The sequence below is a fragment of the Delphinus delphis genome, chromosome 11 (genome assembly GCF_949987515.2).
Source record: "Delphinus delphis chromosome 11, mDelDel1.2, whole genome shotgun sequence".
Taxonomy (NCBI): domain Eukaryota; kingdom Metazoa; phylum Chordata; class Mammalia; order Artiodactyla; family Delphinidae; genus Delphinus; species Delphinus delphis.
The window spans coordinates 3,629,205-3,644,985 of NC_082693.1; the positions used below are offsets into that span (position 1 = coordinate 3,629,205).

The 15,781-nt window shown below is 56.0% G+C and overlaps 1 protein-coding gene across 6 annotated transcripts in view; it reads right to left on the reverse strand.

Annotated features, from left to right (window-relative positions):
• The window catches only part of IQSEC3 (IQ motif and Sec7 domain ArfGEF 3), a 100,923-nt gene that overhangs the window by 50,755 nt on the left and 34,387 nt on the right, over positions 1–15,781 (reverse strand). For all 6 annotated transcript variants that reach the window (XM_060024106.2, XM_060024105.2, XM_060024110.2 and 3 more), the window contains exon 3: positions 187–466. In XM_060024106.2, the coding sequence (XP_059880089.1) occupies positions 187–466 (280 nt within the window). The remainder of the gene's footprint in view (positions 1–186; positions 467–15,781) is intronic.

The following is a 15,781-nucleotide window of genomic DNA, read 5'->3' on the forward strand; positions in this document are numbered from 1 at the left end:
GGCTGGTTGCCTGAGGAACTGGGCTGCAAGGAAGGGCAGTCACTTGGTCCAGTTTGGGAGAACTAGAGGCAAAGAGGTCTGCCTGCAGCAGAGGCGGCCTAGACAGGGGCATCCCTGGTACCCTGGACAGCGCCCGAGACAGGGCCCTCCACCACCCTTCCCACCCCCCTCGGAGGCCCTGGGTACCTGTTTATTCTTTAGGTCAAGGGAGAGTTCGTAATCGGAGGCGGCAGGGGCGCGGGCGCAGAGCGCAGCTGCCGGGACAGGCTGCTGCCTGCTGGGGGAGGCCGCGCAGTGGAGGCCGGCCCGCGGGGAGGCGCCCCCCGCCCCCGGCCGCTTCTCCTCCTCCTGCAGCTCCTGGGCTTGAGCCTTCGGGGTGTGGGCACTGGGTCTGCCGGCCGCCGCCGCCGCCGCCGCCGCCACGGAGTCCTCCGTGCCCGCACCGGCCTGGGCGCAGGAGCCGTCACTGTGAACGAAAGGCAACTGTGCTCGGTTGGGGGTAGGGGCGGGGTGCATGTGAGTGCGGGGGAGGGGGGCTGGGGCCCTCTGGCAGCGACGGGCCTCACCAGCGGAGGGGCTGGTGGGGGCCTCCTGCGGTCCCCATTAGGGAAGGGCCCCAGCCCTGGAGGAGAGCCTGAACTTGTGGAGGGTCCCCGGGGGGCAGAGGGAAGGAGTGGCTGGCACTGGCCGCAGCTCAGGAACCTGCTTAGAAGCGGTAGAGCAGGTGCTTAAGGGTAGACTACCTGAGTTCCAGGCTGGGCCCTGCCTCTTATTGGCTCTGGGGCCCTGAGCAGGTTACGTAACCTCACGTTTCCTCTGTTTCCCCATCTATAAAGCAGGAATAATACTAGTGCCTACCTCATAAGGATGCTGGAAGGCTTAAGCTAGTTAAAGTTCTTAAAGCCGTGCCTGGCCCATGGTCCCTGCTCTATGTGTGTTAACTACCGTAATTACCCATGGCCTGGCCCCTGGTCCCTGCTCTATGTGTGTTAACTACCGTAATTACCCATGGCCTGGCCCCTGGTCCCTGCTCTCTGTGTTAACTACCGTAATTACCAATGGCCTGGCTTTCTGGCCAGTGGCTGAAGTAGCTGGGAGGAAGCTGATCCTCGCTGAGCCAGCTCCCTCTGTAGACTGCCCAAAGGGGCTGGGGGAGGAGTGGTGCTTATAATCCTGGCTTGGGTTATGAAGTATCTGTTCTTCCCCAGCCCCTACTCTCTTCCTGTGGAGCCAGCAGCAGGCTGGCCATAGCTGCTGCCCACCCGCCTCCTCTAAGACGACACTCTGGCTGCCCGGGGGGCTGCTACACTCAGGTTGCTCCCCTCCCCGGCCAGCCTCTGAATTCTGCCCGTCCCCAAGGCCCAGTGCTGAGCCATCTCCTGCATGAAGACGTTCCGGTGTTTCCAGCTTTCAGGCTCCATCTGCTAGAACACCAGAGAGTCACCGCCTCCTTCACTGAGGAGAAGCATCTCGGCTCACGGTGGGGCTCCAGTGCAGCCCCACCACTGTGTGGCTTTGGTCAAGCGGCTTTTTCCCTGACCCCTGGTTTCCTCATCAGTATAGAGGAGGCACTAGTACCTGCCCTACGGGCTCACGCAAGGCGTAAGGGAGTCAGCGTAGGTGAGGTGTTTAGCACAGTGCCCGGCACAGGCTAAATGCTCCGTAAACCTTAACTCTTATTTCCCCCATCTCCCTTCCCCGCCCCCACCAGAGCCCAGCACTTGTATTCTATGCGAATCCCTTCTCCCCAGTTAGTGCTGAGCAAACAACGAAGGCTCAATAAACACTTGTTGAAGGATGAATTGAAGAGAACCCAAGGCTACTGGCATGGCCTCAGCAGTGGACAGAGTCTCTAAGGTTATCTAGTTCATCCTTCCCATCTCCCTTTTCCGCATATGAGGAGTGGGGGCCCAGGGAGGTGGGCTGGCTCTGGTTGAGGGCCAGTCAACCTTAGGGCTTATTTCTTCCACGGCTTCGTCCCATGTAAGATGCCCCCAATCGTGCCAGAGAAGGGACCTCTTCAAGCTCTTGTTTCCACCCAAACTCCTGGTGCTAGAATAAGCAAGGGTGGAGTGAAGAATCCTCTCTTCATTCAACTTCTTCTGTCCCCCCCAGCACTCCCCTGCACCCCACCAAACATAGATAAAGAAGAGCTCACTGGCCAGCCCTAGCGACGAGCAGCCTCAAACTCCTTGCCACTGCATGATTCTTTGCTTGGTCATTCTGTGGCCATCAATCAAGCTGTAGAGTTGGATGAGCTCTAAGTACGTGGCTTTTTCACTAGTATCACCAGGAAGTTCTTTTTAAGATCTAACTTCAGCTCCTCTTGTGATAGGACATGGCCATTCTTCCCGCAGAGCCCATGGAAGTAGCCCTTTCCCACTCCCAGAACAACTCGCCTCCTGGGGACAGCATTGGGTCTCACCCATCTCTGCTCTGCACTGTCCTTGGTACTGATGCCCAAGGCTTCTTAACCCTAAAAGGTTTTCAAGACTCTTTAGAGACCAAACACCTTTAAAGAGAGCCCTTTGCTCCCTTTATGCTGCTGGAGGATGCTTGGCAGGAGGTTCTCAGGAGTTGGTGCCCCTCAGTAGCAGTGCTCCACCAATGGTAGTGGAGGCTGGTGGACAAACACCCCAGCGTCCTTGTCTCTGGGGCAGGACAGCTCTGAGACGCATTTCACACCGTCTCCCAGACGTGCCCCATGGGATTGAACCCCAGTTGCCCAAAGCAGTGACCTGATCATTAATGAACCTACATTGGCTTCCTTCTCTTTTGTGTCTCATCCGCCACTCTCCTGTTGACACTTCTTGGGGTCACCTGGTCCCAAAGACACTACTTACGTTAAAACAAAACACATTTTCAAAATAACCTTTCTCGTGGGCCACCACTCTGGATATGGACGACGGCTCCAAGGCCATCTCACCTGAACTCATCCGTAGGGTCTGGGAGATAGGAGGCCCCCACTGTCATCATGTGCACGTGCACGTGCACGCACACTCACACACACATACACTCACACACACACAGCGTTGTAACTAGCGCTGTGGCTTCGGGTAGCTCGCGTCCTCCTGAGTCAGTGTCTTTACCTGCCACCTCACAGGAGCTTACTCATCTCCAGGGACCCTCCAGCTTGGACGTTCTGGGAGCTTGGATTCCAGTGCCGAGGCCAGACCACCAAGGCCCACCAGCCCCAAGGTTCCAGGCTCTCTGGCTGGTGGAACCAACTCTGTCTTTGCCCACCTATGTGCACAAGGACCTGAGAGACTGTGCCCCCCAAGGTGTATGATGAAAAGTTTTGGAAAGGGGACCCCATCCTTGTCGTCCTTCCTTCTAATACTCCACAGACTTGTGTGGTAGGAGGTGGTGATGGAAACGCAAGACTACTGTCATCAATATGGCAAGGTTTAGGCTTGTCAGTGGAGGACAAAGAATATGGAAGGCAGACCTGGGTTAGAATCCTGGTTCTGCTACTTATGATGTGGCCTTGGGCAAATTACATAATCTCCTTGTGGCTCTATTTCTTCATCTGCAAAACAGGCATCCTTGTAATGCCTTTACAACGTTGCTGTGAGGAATAAAGACAGCTGGCGCAGCCCCAGTACACTGCCTGGCACACGGTAGTTGATAGCAATGGTGGTTGTATTCTGAGCTGAAACCCTATAGCATGGAGTCCCACAAGAATGCCCAGAAAAATAGCACGGCGCATTCCTAAGTGCAGGAGGTTCTCAATAGTTAGCCTTCCTGTCAACCTTCACAAAATTGAAATAATAGGGTTTTTCCTCGTTCCTCGTGGCCTTTCCCAGACCCCCGACTAACTCCCAGGGTCTTTAGGGAGAGGAGTGAAGATGGACTGGCTCCCACCACTGTTCTCCACCCACTGGAGAAAGGACACAGTGAAGAGCCTTGGTCTTGGGAGTTTCCAAGTCATGGGATCCATGGCCTCTGAGGAACCGGTGTGTATTCACGCCCTGGTGGGCCCACCACGGTGTGGGGCGCGCCCGAGGTGGGCGTCTGTCCAGTGCTGGTGGTATGGATTTGTGCTTCGGGCAGAGGGAAAGCTCAGATCTTCAGCCCAGGCTGTCATAGCTGGAAGGACCATCTCTCTCAATCCACAGTCTCTTACGGAACTGGAAGTCCATTGTTCCAGTGCCCAGAGCATCACTCCTCCCAAGACACCGGCTGTGTCCCTTAAGTTTCCAGAATTTGCCAGGCTGACCTCACGTCATAAAGCCGGCATCCCTAGTGGGTCCAATTTCAGGCAGCCTGGCGCGTGGACAGGAATCGTGTGAATGGGATTAACTCTGTGACAAGCAGAGCTTCTTTTAAGCCCCTGGCTTGAGCTTCTGGAGAGGAATCCTGATGAACTTCGCTGTCCTGGGCTTCATATCCAGCTGCAGAAACAGACTCCTTGAATGGTAGCCCACTAGCCTGGGGCAACTTAAGGTCGCTGCTGACATATGGGAGATGCTAGTCACAAGAGTCTTGCCTGGGTTGGGGCACCCATCAGAATGAGAGGTTCTTAGAAGGCTTTGGTTACACCCACATGACATTAGGCTGATACACGTACAGGGGCCTAGGCCATGCACAGAGGTTATGCCACGCGTGAGAACACAGGGCGTGAGTATGGGAAATGAAAGTCTTTGAGAACTTGGGGGGACAAGCAGTTTCTCAGAGGATACTACATGCACACAGGACCAGCATGATCTGTGTTGAAACTCAGCATCATCAGGGGAGGGTCACTCATGTGGGACACTGGCTTGTGCACAGTGGGATTCCAGGTACCCACTGAGCAAGCCTGGTCCTGGCACATATAGGACTCCCCTGAGGTTCCAGTGACCACCCAGCCTGTCTCTCGTCTCTGCTATCAGAATTGACTTCCTAAAATGCGATGTGTTAACGCCAATCCTCTGCTCAAAACCCAGCAGTGACTTTCCAGTAATGCCGGATACAGTTCATTGTTCCACTCATGTCCGTGTGGTACTCAAGAGCGGTCATGATCTCACCCCAATCTCCTTTTCCAGCCTCATCTCCAGGAGTGACCTAGCCACTCTGTCCACGCTGAAACTCTCCCCAGATCTGCCACACACCCTCAGACCACCATGCGTCTCCCGTGATTTCCTCCCGCCTGAAAGGCCTCATGCCCCTAACCCTCCCATCCATTCTTTCTCTGCCTTGTCAACTCTTTCAGGACTCACTCATTGCCCCAGGAAGAGTCCACCCCACAATATGCTCCAGTAATCCTTGGCACTTGCCTCTGTTTTAGCGATGACCACCTTGTGCCCTAAGTATTCATTGATATGTCTCTGTCTTCCACCAGCCGGTGCTATGTACACCTTTTTGTCACAGGTGCTTATCACAGTGGGCTGGCTTTTAAGTCATGTTTAATAAATGTTAAATGGATGGAGGGATGGGTGGGTGGATGGAGGGAGGGAGGGAGGAATGGATGGGTGGATGGATGAATGGATGGGTGGAGGGAGGGAGGGAGGGAGGGAGGGGGGGAGGAATGGATGGGTGGATGGATGAATGGATGGGTGGATGGAAGGAGGGAGGGAGGGAGGAATGGATGGGTGGATGCGTGAATGGATGGGTGGATGGAAGGAGGGAGGGAGGGAGGAATGGATGGGTGGATGGGTGAATGGATGGGCGGATGGATGGAGGGAGGGAGGGAGGAATGGATGGGTGGATGGGTGAATGGATGGGTGGAGGGATGGAGGGAGGGAGGGAGGAATGGATGGGTGGAGGGAGGGAGGGAGGGAGGGAGGAATGGATGGGTGGATGGATGGAGGGATGGGTGGAGGGATGGAGGGAGGGAGGGAGGAATGGATGGGTGGATGGATGGAGGGATGGGTGGAGGGATGGAGGGAGGGAGGGAGGAATGGATGGGTGGATGGATGGAGGGATGGGTGGAGGGAGGGAGGGAGGAATGGATGGGTGGAGGGAGGGAGGGAGGGAGGGAGGAATGGATGGGTGGATGGATGGAGGGATGGGTGGAGGGAGGGAGGAATGGATGGGTGGAGGGAGGGAGGGAGGGAGGGAGGAATGGATGGGTGGATGGATGGAGGGATGGGTGGAGGGATGGAGGGAGGGAGGGAGGAATGGATGGGTGGATGGCATTTGACCTTTTACACTTTCCCAAGGGCAGAGATACTGCGGTGAGCTTGGTGGTGTACCACCCAGACCCTGCTTCAAGGACTGCTTGCCCAGCTCTGGAGGTGCTGTTGAAGATGGCCTTCATCTGTCAGCTGCCCCCCACCCCAGTTCCTTCAGGAACTGCAGTGAGCTACTGGGCCAAAGTCAAATCCTCCCCAGGGCTATCTGCATCCAACAGCTGACAAAGAGGGGACATAAAGGCTCAGCCGTATGACCCAACATGGGTTGGCTAGGTCACTCTCCCTCCAGAGCCCCCGTGGGATTAGCCGAGGCTCCTGGTGGACCTGCAACACAGGTTGACTTCTCTCTCTGCCCCACGCCGTGCTCCTGCCCTCCCTTCCATGGGTGTTGATCCCAAACACCCTCCAGCAAGCGTCCAGCACCCTGAACTCAGAATCTCCTTCCCAGAGGCACCAGTCAGCGATGGAGACCCAGCTTTTCTTTTTCCTTCCTTTTCCTTGTCAGCCAGGATTACCCTGGTCTCCCTGCCCCCAGACCTGCAAAGCCTTTCTGGGCTCCGGATGTCTTTGATAAAGACTCTGGACTCTCTTCCCAGAAAATGCACGTGATTTCATACACGCCAAGCTTTACCTCCACTTTCAGAGGCTTTACAGACTCCGCGGATCGGGCTGAAGACGCTCTCCTGGAGGGATGATCATGGATTTTGTCCATATGCTGAGAGCTGCGCCAAGCGCTGCAGGCAGCTCTGGTCATCCAGAGGAAACATGAGGGCTTTCAGACACCGGCACTGCTCCCTCAAAACCGACGGACCCTCGCTCACGGGTAAGAGAGCTTGAGTGGAGGGAGCCCCTGGTCCTACGACTCACTAGTCAGGTGATTTCGAGCGAAACACTTCACTTTTCTGCACCTCGGTTTTCTCATTTGCAAAATGGGGGTGTGAATATCTCCTTTCCAAGAGAGTGAGGAAGACGAAGTGACCTCCTAGGCTGGTGTGCTGGCCACCGTGGAACATCCGTCCCTAGGAAGGATGAGGGAGAAGGAAGGGCAGCTGTGCAGCCCCCGGCAGGGAGCTGGTCCCGGCAGAGGTGTCCTCCCCGGGCTCCCAGGCAGACCCTTCCCGGTGCCAGGAGCTGAGGGGACAGGAGCTACTGCAGAGCCTCTGAGGGCCAGGGAGGGGGGTGCTATGCCTGGGGAGGGGAAGACTTCAGGGGAGGGGGCCCCCAGGTCCTGGCACGAAGGCAGAGAAAGGCAGGAGGAGGAGCCTGGAGGCCCAGCCCCTGCGGCTGGTTGGTGCGGGTGATGGGCGGGGAGGCAGGGCCACTTCCCCTCCCTGCAAAGGCCGGAGCAGCAATTACCAGAGACGCAGCCAGGAGTGTTTTGAAGGCTGGAGGACTCCTTGGGCTAGAAGATTCCCCCAGAGGGCCTGACCAATTGCACTAGATTATCTCGGTCTCTGCCAGCCTTTCTTAAAGCGCTTCTGGGACAAAGAAACCAGGCATTTTCCAGACAAAAGCCAACAAAAAGCCTCACAGCTCAAGATTTTTCCGCCTTTACTAAAACACTCCTGTCTCTCCCTCTCCTGAATCGATGAAGTGATCTCAGGTGGTCAGAATAAAGGCCAAGCAAGGGGAGTCAAGTGTCCTTGGGTGTCCCAGGTGGTACTGGGGAGAGGTTGCAGCGAACAGAGGTCCAGCGTAAGGAACAAATTCACTCGCCGCCCATTCCAAGCACAGGCTAGGAGATGCCGGCCGCCCTGCACCTTCCTGTTCACACCACACCAGGGCCACAGCAGAATCCTCGCCGCCTCCCTGACCCCGCGTCATCCAAGCTGGACGCCACAGTTCACGGTAGGATGCCCTGGAGGAGGGCGGCCGTGTCTTCCCTGCTGTCCGCTTGCGGAGGCCGCCCTGCCTTCATTGGCTGTGACACATCCCAAGGCCCCGAGAGAGTGAGTTATTGTCTGTACCGGCGGCTCCTGGGAGACTCCAGGCTTTGACTAAACGGCTGCTCCAGAAGGTGCTGGCTGGGTTGCTTTGTCTGGGGGGGTTTCTTGCTGAAGGCATCACACTCCTCCTCCGGGCCTGTGCCCTCCCCAGACCCAGGCCCAGTCACGGTGGGGCCCCAGAGTCCAACGTGGAAGCGGCCCCTGCGTAGCCCACTCCTCGGCGGGACGCCAGCACCAGGGAGGCCTCACCTAGAAGCTTCCTCAGGACGCCTCCCTCACGGACTCACAAGCTGGGCCACACGGACTAACGCCATCTCATTGCCCCTGGAAGCCTAATATTTTTGAGCGTTTGTTTTCCTCCCAGTAGACGTGGATCTGGAAGCAAAATCAGGCTCTAAGGACGCCCGCCCCGCTCGCCGCCTGACACACCGCACACAGCTCCCAAGCGCATGCCCCTCTGAGCCCCTGAATACACCTCGGGCTTTCTCACCTCCCGTGTCTGCCCACATTCCCATCTCACCCACCCTGAGGCTGCAGCTGCAGAAGTGTGGCCTGTACTCTGTCCCTGACACACCCCACGGTCACCTCACAGCTGCACTGAATGGTTACAGCTAGTGAGCTCTGGCTTGTCGTCCACGTTTTCCTTTTATTATGAACTATCTGATACATGCAAATACGAATAACGTGCACGCGAGGTTCAGAGAAGAACCTTCGCTTGCACCCAGCTCAGGAAACAGCCCATCCGTACCCGCCGGTTCCTCCTTCTCTCCTCGGAGGAATGCCTGCCCTGGATTCGTGTTTATCATCCCCAGCTTCTCCTTAGGGGCGAATCTCCTCCTTGTCACGTTCCATAAGCAGCACTGGCTGCTGGGCAGGGGCACTGCCAAGTGCGCCTCGTGCTGGTGGGGGCGGCTCGGGAGCTCTCAGGGTCTAGCAGAGCCCAGGAAGGGGCAGGAGGCCCTCCCGGGGGACGGCCCCCAGCCCCCAGCTCCAGTCCGGACTGGAAAGATGGTAGGGCTCTGACGCAGCCAGGCTGTGCCCGTTCCTGCAGCAAGGAGGGCTTTCGAGTGAGATAATGGACTTGCTCCCTAAGGAACCCTGCTTCTGGCCCCGTGTGGCCAGATGGGTAACGATTTCCAAAGGCACCGTGGGGACCGTCCGGAGCCATGCAGAAATAGCCCACGGAAATGCCAGGTGAGGCTGGCAGAGGTGGACTCGGGAGAAGCGTCAGCCTGTGAGCCGCTGGCAGCCAGGTCAAGGGTGTGAGTGCCTTTGGGGTCCCTGAGAGGAGGGAGCATGCGAGGCGGTGTCAGCACAGCACGGCAGAAGTTACAAACGCAGACCCAGCGCCAGGCGGCCAGGCTCTGCCACGCACCTGCGTGTGGCCTTGGGCAAGTCTCCTAACCTCCTTGGGCCTTACTTTCCTCTCTAGGAAAGGATCGCAGTAGTAATGTATATGAGATGCTCTCAGCCCTATGTAAGTAGCAACCATCGTTTTCCTTTTCAGGATTTACAACATGTTATTTTGTCAAATAAGATAAAAAGCAAAAGCACCGGCTTCCCTGGTGGTGCAGTGGTTACGAATCCGCCTGCCAATGAGGGGGACACGGGTTCGAGCCCTGGCCTGGGAAGATCCCACGTGCCGCGGAGCAACCAAGCCCGTGCGCCACAACTACTGAGCCTGCACTCTAGAGCCTGCGAGCCACAACTACTGAGCCTGTGAGCCACAACTACTGAGCCCACGTGCTGCAACTACTGAAGCCCGCATGCCTACAGCCCGTGCCCCGCAACAAGAGAAGCCACCGCAATGAGAAGCCCGCACGCCGCAATTAAGAGTAGCCCCAGCTCGATGCAACTAGAGAAAGCCCATGCACAGCAACGAAGACCCAACGCAGCCAAAAATAAATAAATAAATTTGTAATAATAATTTAATTTTTAATAATTAATTTATATAAAAAAATAAAAGAACCAGACAGACGGCTGTGGTTAAAATCCCACCTCTCACTAGCTGTGTGGAGCTGGGCTAGTTCCTTAACTCCGCTGAGCTCGTTTCGTCCTGTGTAAGGTGGGGATACCTATGTTGCTGGGAGAGTTAATAAAACAATGACCATAAAGCCTCTGGCACCTATGTGATGCTCGGTAAATGCAGGTTTCCTCCCCTAATCTGGGCCTGTTGTGCTTCCCTGGTCTCTGGGCTGCTGTGCTCTCCCTGGAGAGCGAAGACCTCATCTGGTCCTTCTTGGATCCCTCCAACAGCCCTGTGATGGTGGCCCACACAAACCATGTGCGGACAGCCCATCCCAGAGGTGGGGCATGAGACCACGTCTCTCCATTTCCCTCTTCCAGGTCCCCCCAAACCAGCCCTACCTCACCCAGCAGAGATGTTTCCTACGTTTCCTTGGTCCTGAGCCATTTTCAGGGAAGGCTATCCTCCCACCTCCTTGCATTCCACCCCACATCGGGGGAAAGGTCTCTGATGGCCTACAGGTGCCTGTGTCAGTCAGGTGTGTACTTGCCAAAAACCAGGAGTCTTGTGACACAAGAGATGGAAATGGCAGAATCACCAGCCGGGTAGGACATTGCTCTAGACATCTGCCAGGTTACTATGGAGCAAGATTCCTTGCCTGTTTCTTTATGGTCACCTTCCTTATCTTCACCTTTCCTCCTGGAAGTCCTTCCTAATGTCTAGCTTCAATCTTTCTTGCTTCAGTAGAAACCACTCCAAGCTCACAGTATCAGAATGGCCAGGCAATTTCGCACATGCCTGTGGGTTTCACGGGTCATCTCCAAAAGTGTTTGGGAGGAAGGGCCAGCAATGCGGGACACAATGGCTTTGGGGAGAAGCTCCAGAGCTCCCAGCACGGGGAGCCACCCCTTCCAGGCAGGGCAGTGGTCAGTGCCAGGCCATAAACCTTTCCCTGCGGGGGCTAAACTGTCTCCTCCTCTTAAGAGGAAGCCAAGCTGTCGTCTGGCTAGATGTTCCTGATAAAATGTCTCTGCCCTTAATCGCATCCTTGCTGCACTGTGACAGCCCAGTGCTGGGTTAAATGATTTCCTCCCCTGCCCTGACGTCTAGAAAATCTCTCCAGGCCTGTTGGCCCTGCTTGATTGTCATTTATCGGGGCTCTTAGCTTCTTTGATCTCTTCCCCAAATTGGTCCCTCAGTTCTTGAGTCACCCCCCCCCCACCCCGCCCTGCTCCTCTCTCTCGTTCTCTCTCCAGCCAACTCTGTGTGTCACAGGCTAGGCTTGAGTAGAAACATCTGAAAGCGGCCCCCTCCCCCATGCCATCGCCTGCTGTCCAAAGGAGGGACTGGACCCTCTCCCTGAAGGGCACAGCTCAACGACCCTGAGCAAGATGCAGGGTAGTAGGTCCCCTCCTGCTTACCATACTAGGGGCTCCTGCTGGGACCCCATCCCCTGAAGGAGTCGGCCCACTCTTTCTAAGTATTTCTCAGTCACACCTGAGTTTCTAGACCCCTTCTCCTGGGACTCCTGGATCTTAACTGATGTCTCCCTCTGTGCTCTTGAAAAATCCAGCTTTAAAACAGCTAGCATTTATTGAGTGCCTACTATATACCAGACACCTTTGCCCACGTCATGTTGTTGAATCCTCGCAGTCACCCTGCTGTCCCCATTGGACAGAAAAGAAAATCGCGGATTCGAAAGCTTCAGTAATTGCACCAAGGTCACAGAGTTTGTAAGCGGCCAAGCCAGAACTTGAACCTGGATGTGAGTTACTCTGTCCATGCTCTCAGCTGCTGCATCCTCGTGCTTCCTGAAGGCTTCCTGAGCTCACCTTCCAGCCCAGGCACTCCTATCCCACCTCGTCACCCTCCTCCTTTCCGACCTAGAAGGGAATCCACAGAATCTGGTGCTCATCTCTCCGCCCTCAGAGAAGAAAGGGAATTCTCTGTATTCCCTTGTATTGTAGAGTTCTTCGTTGGTCAGTCATTAAGAGTCTCCTGTTTACCAGAATCGTTTCTTGTTACGAATTAGTAAATTCATACTAATGTGATACATCAGTCTCTCATGAATCTGTTTCTGGTGAGTCAGTCCCCCTGGCATCCAAGAACCACAGGGACGCCTAATTGATTCTCCAAACCTGCAAGACTACAGCCTAGACTTAGAGCCCGGTGCCCACACCAGTTCCCGCCAGCCTGCGGGGGGTGGGGGGCAGGAGGAGGGGGCCCCAGGCCCGTCAAACAGTGACAAGAAAGAGGCGCCCCGCCGCTCCTCTGTCTGCACGGGCTCTGTCTTCACCTCCAGAACCTGAGCAAGTTGCTGCCCTTCCCTGAGCATTTCCTCGGCTGAAAACTGGATGCAGGGATTCTCGCCCTCGTGACTTTGAAGGTTTGTGGGGAGGATCGGTGGAGTGGAGGGTGGGAAGGAGCCTGTCACCTGGCAGACGCTGCATACAGTGAGCTGAGGCTGAGGCTGGCTCGCCACCCAACACTTCCTCGTTGCCGGGGGCCGAGTCCAGCTCCCAGGCCGCGCCCTGGGGAGGCGACGGGGATGGAAATGAGACAGGTGGTCATGCGAGGGCAGTGGGATCATGCTTGTGAGGTGAGGCTGGTCTCCTTTAAAACTGCCTTTTGTGTTTTCACAGTAAGTGAAATGGAGAAAGAAACCCCGTGGCCAGCCACCCTCCCAGCCCTCCTCTGACTCAGGTTCCATTGCTTCCTCCCCACGAGCCTCCGCCCAGGCGCTCCTGTTCAGGTCACAGCACTTTGCTTCATCCTGCTTTGCAAACGCTCCTGGTCCCTTGGCCAGATGTGGATGCCTCATCCGGCCAGGGCAGCTCCTTGCCGTCCTATAGAATCACTGGGGGGATTAGACCGGCCACCACCCATGTGATAGCTGAGGCCACTGAGGCCTAGAGCAGCGGGGGGGGGGGTGGGGCACCAGCACTGTCGGGTGGCCTGAGCCCTCCCTGTTCCGCGTGACCCCAGCATCACCAGCGGGAGACCTGGGGTGAGGCACTTCCTCTCCTGGGTCTCCTGTCTGGGCAGTAAAGGGCCAAGGCTTCCTGGTTCTCTGCCGCCTTGACGGCCTGTGGTTCCAAGTCCGTGGACCCCTTCTCTGTGCTCCACCACACTTCTCCTGGCTCCAGACAGAAAAACACGTCTTCCTTCACCAACAGCTGTCTTTCCTGTTTTGTTTTGTTTTTTAATCGTCACAAAAGTTATCTCTAAAAATCTCCTTTCTTAAACCATTCCAATGCCTCTCAAAGGCAGTAAATTCTTGAAGAATGCCTGATCTCATGCAATCCCTCCTGCGATAGACTATTTCCTCATTGGGGGTCTGAGGAAATGCATTTAAAACTCTTTCTGTCATCCATCAGAAATGCTTATTGGAATTATGTCATTTTCATAGTTGTGCTACCGGTTACAAGATAAATGAACAGGTAAAGGTGACCTTTCAGAGGAGAAAACAAGACAGCACAGGAAACAGTGAGGTTAGAAGAATCTCTAGGCCTGCGAAGAGAGGCCACGCTTTCTGGGAATGAAACGAGAGTATCCAAAAGATTCAAGCGAGAAGCTTTCAGCAAATGGAACGAGAACTTGTTTCCCCCCAAACTGGACAACGCTCTGCGTTAATAAACACCAATCCTTGTGATAGCTTTCATTTTGTTATTCTGGAAATATTATCTTGGTTATGTTTCTCTCTCTCTCTCTCTCTCTCTTTTTGTGGGATCTCAGTTCCCCGACCAGGGACTGAACCCGGGCCACGGCAGTGAGAGCCCAGAATCCTAACCACTAAACCACCAGGGAACGCCCATGTTTATTTCTTTAAATAATAAAGCCTAGAGCTTTTCTCCTCTAAAAATATTCTCTTGGTCATTTCTCTGTTCGGTCCGGTTGTGCTGATGTAGTTACCTAAGGCTGCCTGAGTCTCCTGCTGGGAGGGGCGTGGCAGGGAAAGGCCCCGACTTCTCGGTCCCTGGACCAAGAGCCAGGTTCTCCGGGAGGGGCTGTGCAGGGTGGCGGCCACACTTCACTTCCTGCACCAGCGAACCCCTCCCTTCTTTTGTCTCCAGTGATAGAAGCCGTAACAGACGCAGTTCAAGTCCCAGCTATGCCGTTTTCCGGGTTTACGGCCCGTGGACAAGTCATTCATCACCTCTGAGCCCCAGCTTGCATGTGTGTAACATGGAATAACAACATTTTATGAGTTTTTAGTGAGAATTAAATAATACCCGTGTCTATGGTACACAGCAAGCGCTCAGCACGTGGCAGCTAGTATTCTCCTTCCCTTTTGTGGGTGCAGGGACACGTAATAGAAACACCGAGGGAGGAGGGATTCTCTAACCTGCTCCAAACATGCTGCTGACTGACAGGAAGCGGGCTGTCTGGAGGCGGGCCCAGCCTGGCCTGGCTCACATGGCGGCCCAGGCACCGCCCCCTGGGCAGGTGCATTTCCTGAGTACCTCTGGTGACCACCTAGGTCCTGGGAGAGACCATCTCGGAAGATGGCCAGGCCTGGGAGGAAAGGCACACAGGAGATCGTTCCAGACATGAGTCCCACGTCCCACAGAGCAGAACGGCAGACAGCAGCTCAGGACAGAGCTTTCCTGCTGCCCGTTGAGTTAGGGGGACGTCCCCACCCAGACAGCATCTGTTTTGTCTTCTGTGTCTCCAGGGTCTGGCAGGGAAGACACAGGTGAGGCAAAGAGCACAGAGGGGTAAAGTGACAGGGGACAGACTTCCCTGGCTCCAGGTCCAAATTCCTCTGCCACCTCCGTTGAGGTCACCCTCTGGTATGGAGCCAGCCGGGCTGGACTCTGCTGTGACGACACGGGGACCCTCAGAGGACAGGGGGCACATCTGCTCACAAAGTGCAAAGATGGAGGAGCAGCCCCTCCCCACGCCCGCTGCTCTGCGCTGAAGGCAGTTTGCCGCGCCCGCCGTGGACAGAGGTCCTCAACCCCCAGGGCTCCCTCCTGGGCTCCACTCCAGGGCAGCGCACTCTGGGGGTCTTCACAGCCCTGGCTCAGGGTGCAGGACCCCAACCCCTGCAAAGACCACTGGAAACAAATCTCTGGTCTCCTCGGAGACAGGACAGCTCCCCCCGGCCTTTCTGCTGCCCGTGGCCCTCCTGACGTGAAGATGCGAGGACCCCAGAGATCGGTGGCCGGGCAGGTCGGGTGGGCCTGCTTCCACCCCTGCGCTGCCTCCACCCAGGGCCACGAGGGAAGCTGAGGCTTTTCTGTGCTTCTCTGGGGAAGAGCATGCAGTTCTGCAGCCCCAGAATGACCCTCCCCACTTCCTCGGGGGGTGGGGCAGGGTTCCCAGCAGCCTTGGAGCCTGGATGCGACTAATGCAGCCGGAAAGGACTCAGTGGCCCCCGAGCCCAGCTGTTTGAAGCCTAAACTGTATCGATTTGAGAATTTAATTGCTCTGTGATCCCTGAGTAAATTCTGGCTGGTCCATTGATCAGGCCTCGGCCGCTGTGGGGAGACAAGATGCGGTGGTTGCTGACGCAGGGCTCTCCCTGCAACACCGCTCCTGGCTGGGTGTCCCCTCCTCAGGGGTCCCAAGCAGGGCCCCCGGCCTGGCTGGTTGGCAGGTGATGGGGGCAGGGGCACCAGGAGGGACTGGTCAGGGCGGCAGGCTCTCCTTGGCTACGGTGCCCTGCCTGGGAAGGGCAGGCAATAAAATCATTTTTTCTTTCCTGGGGGGAAAATGTAAAACCCAGCCTAGAAAAATAAACCCTGGCAGGT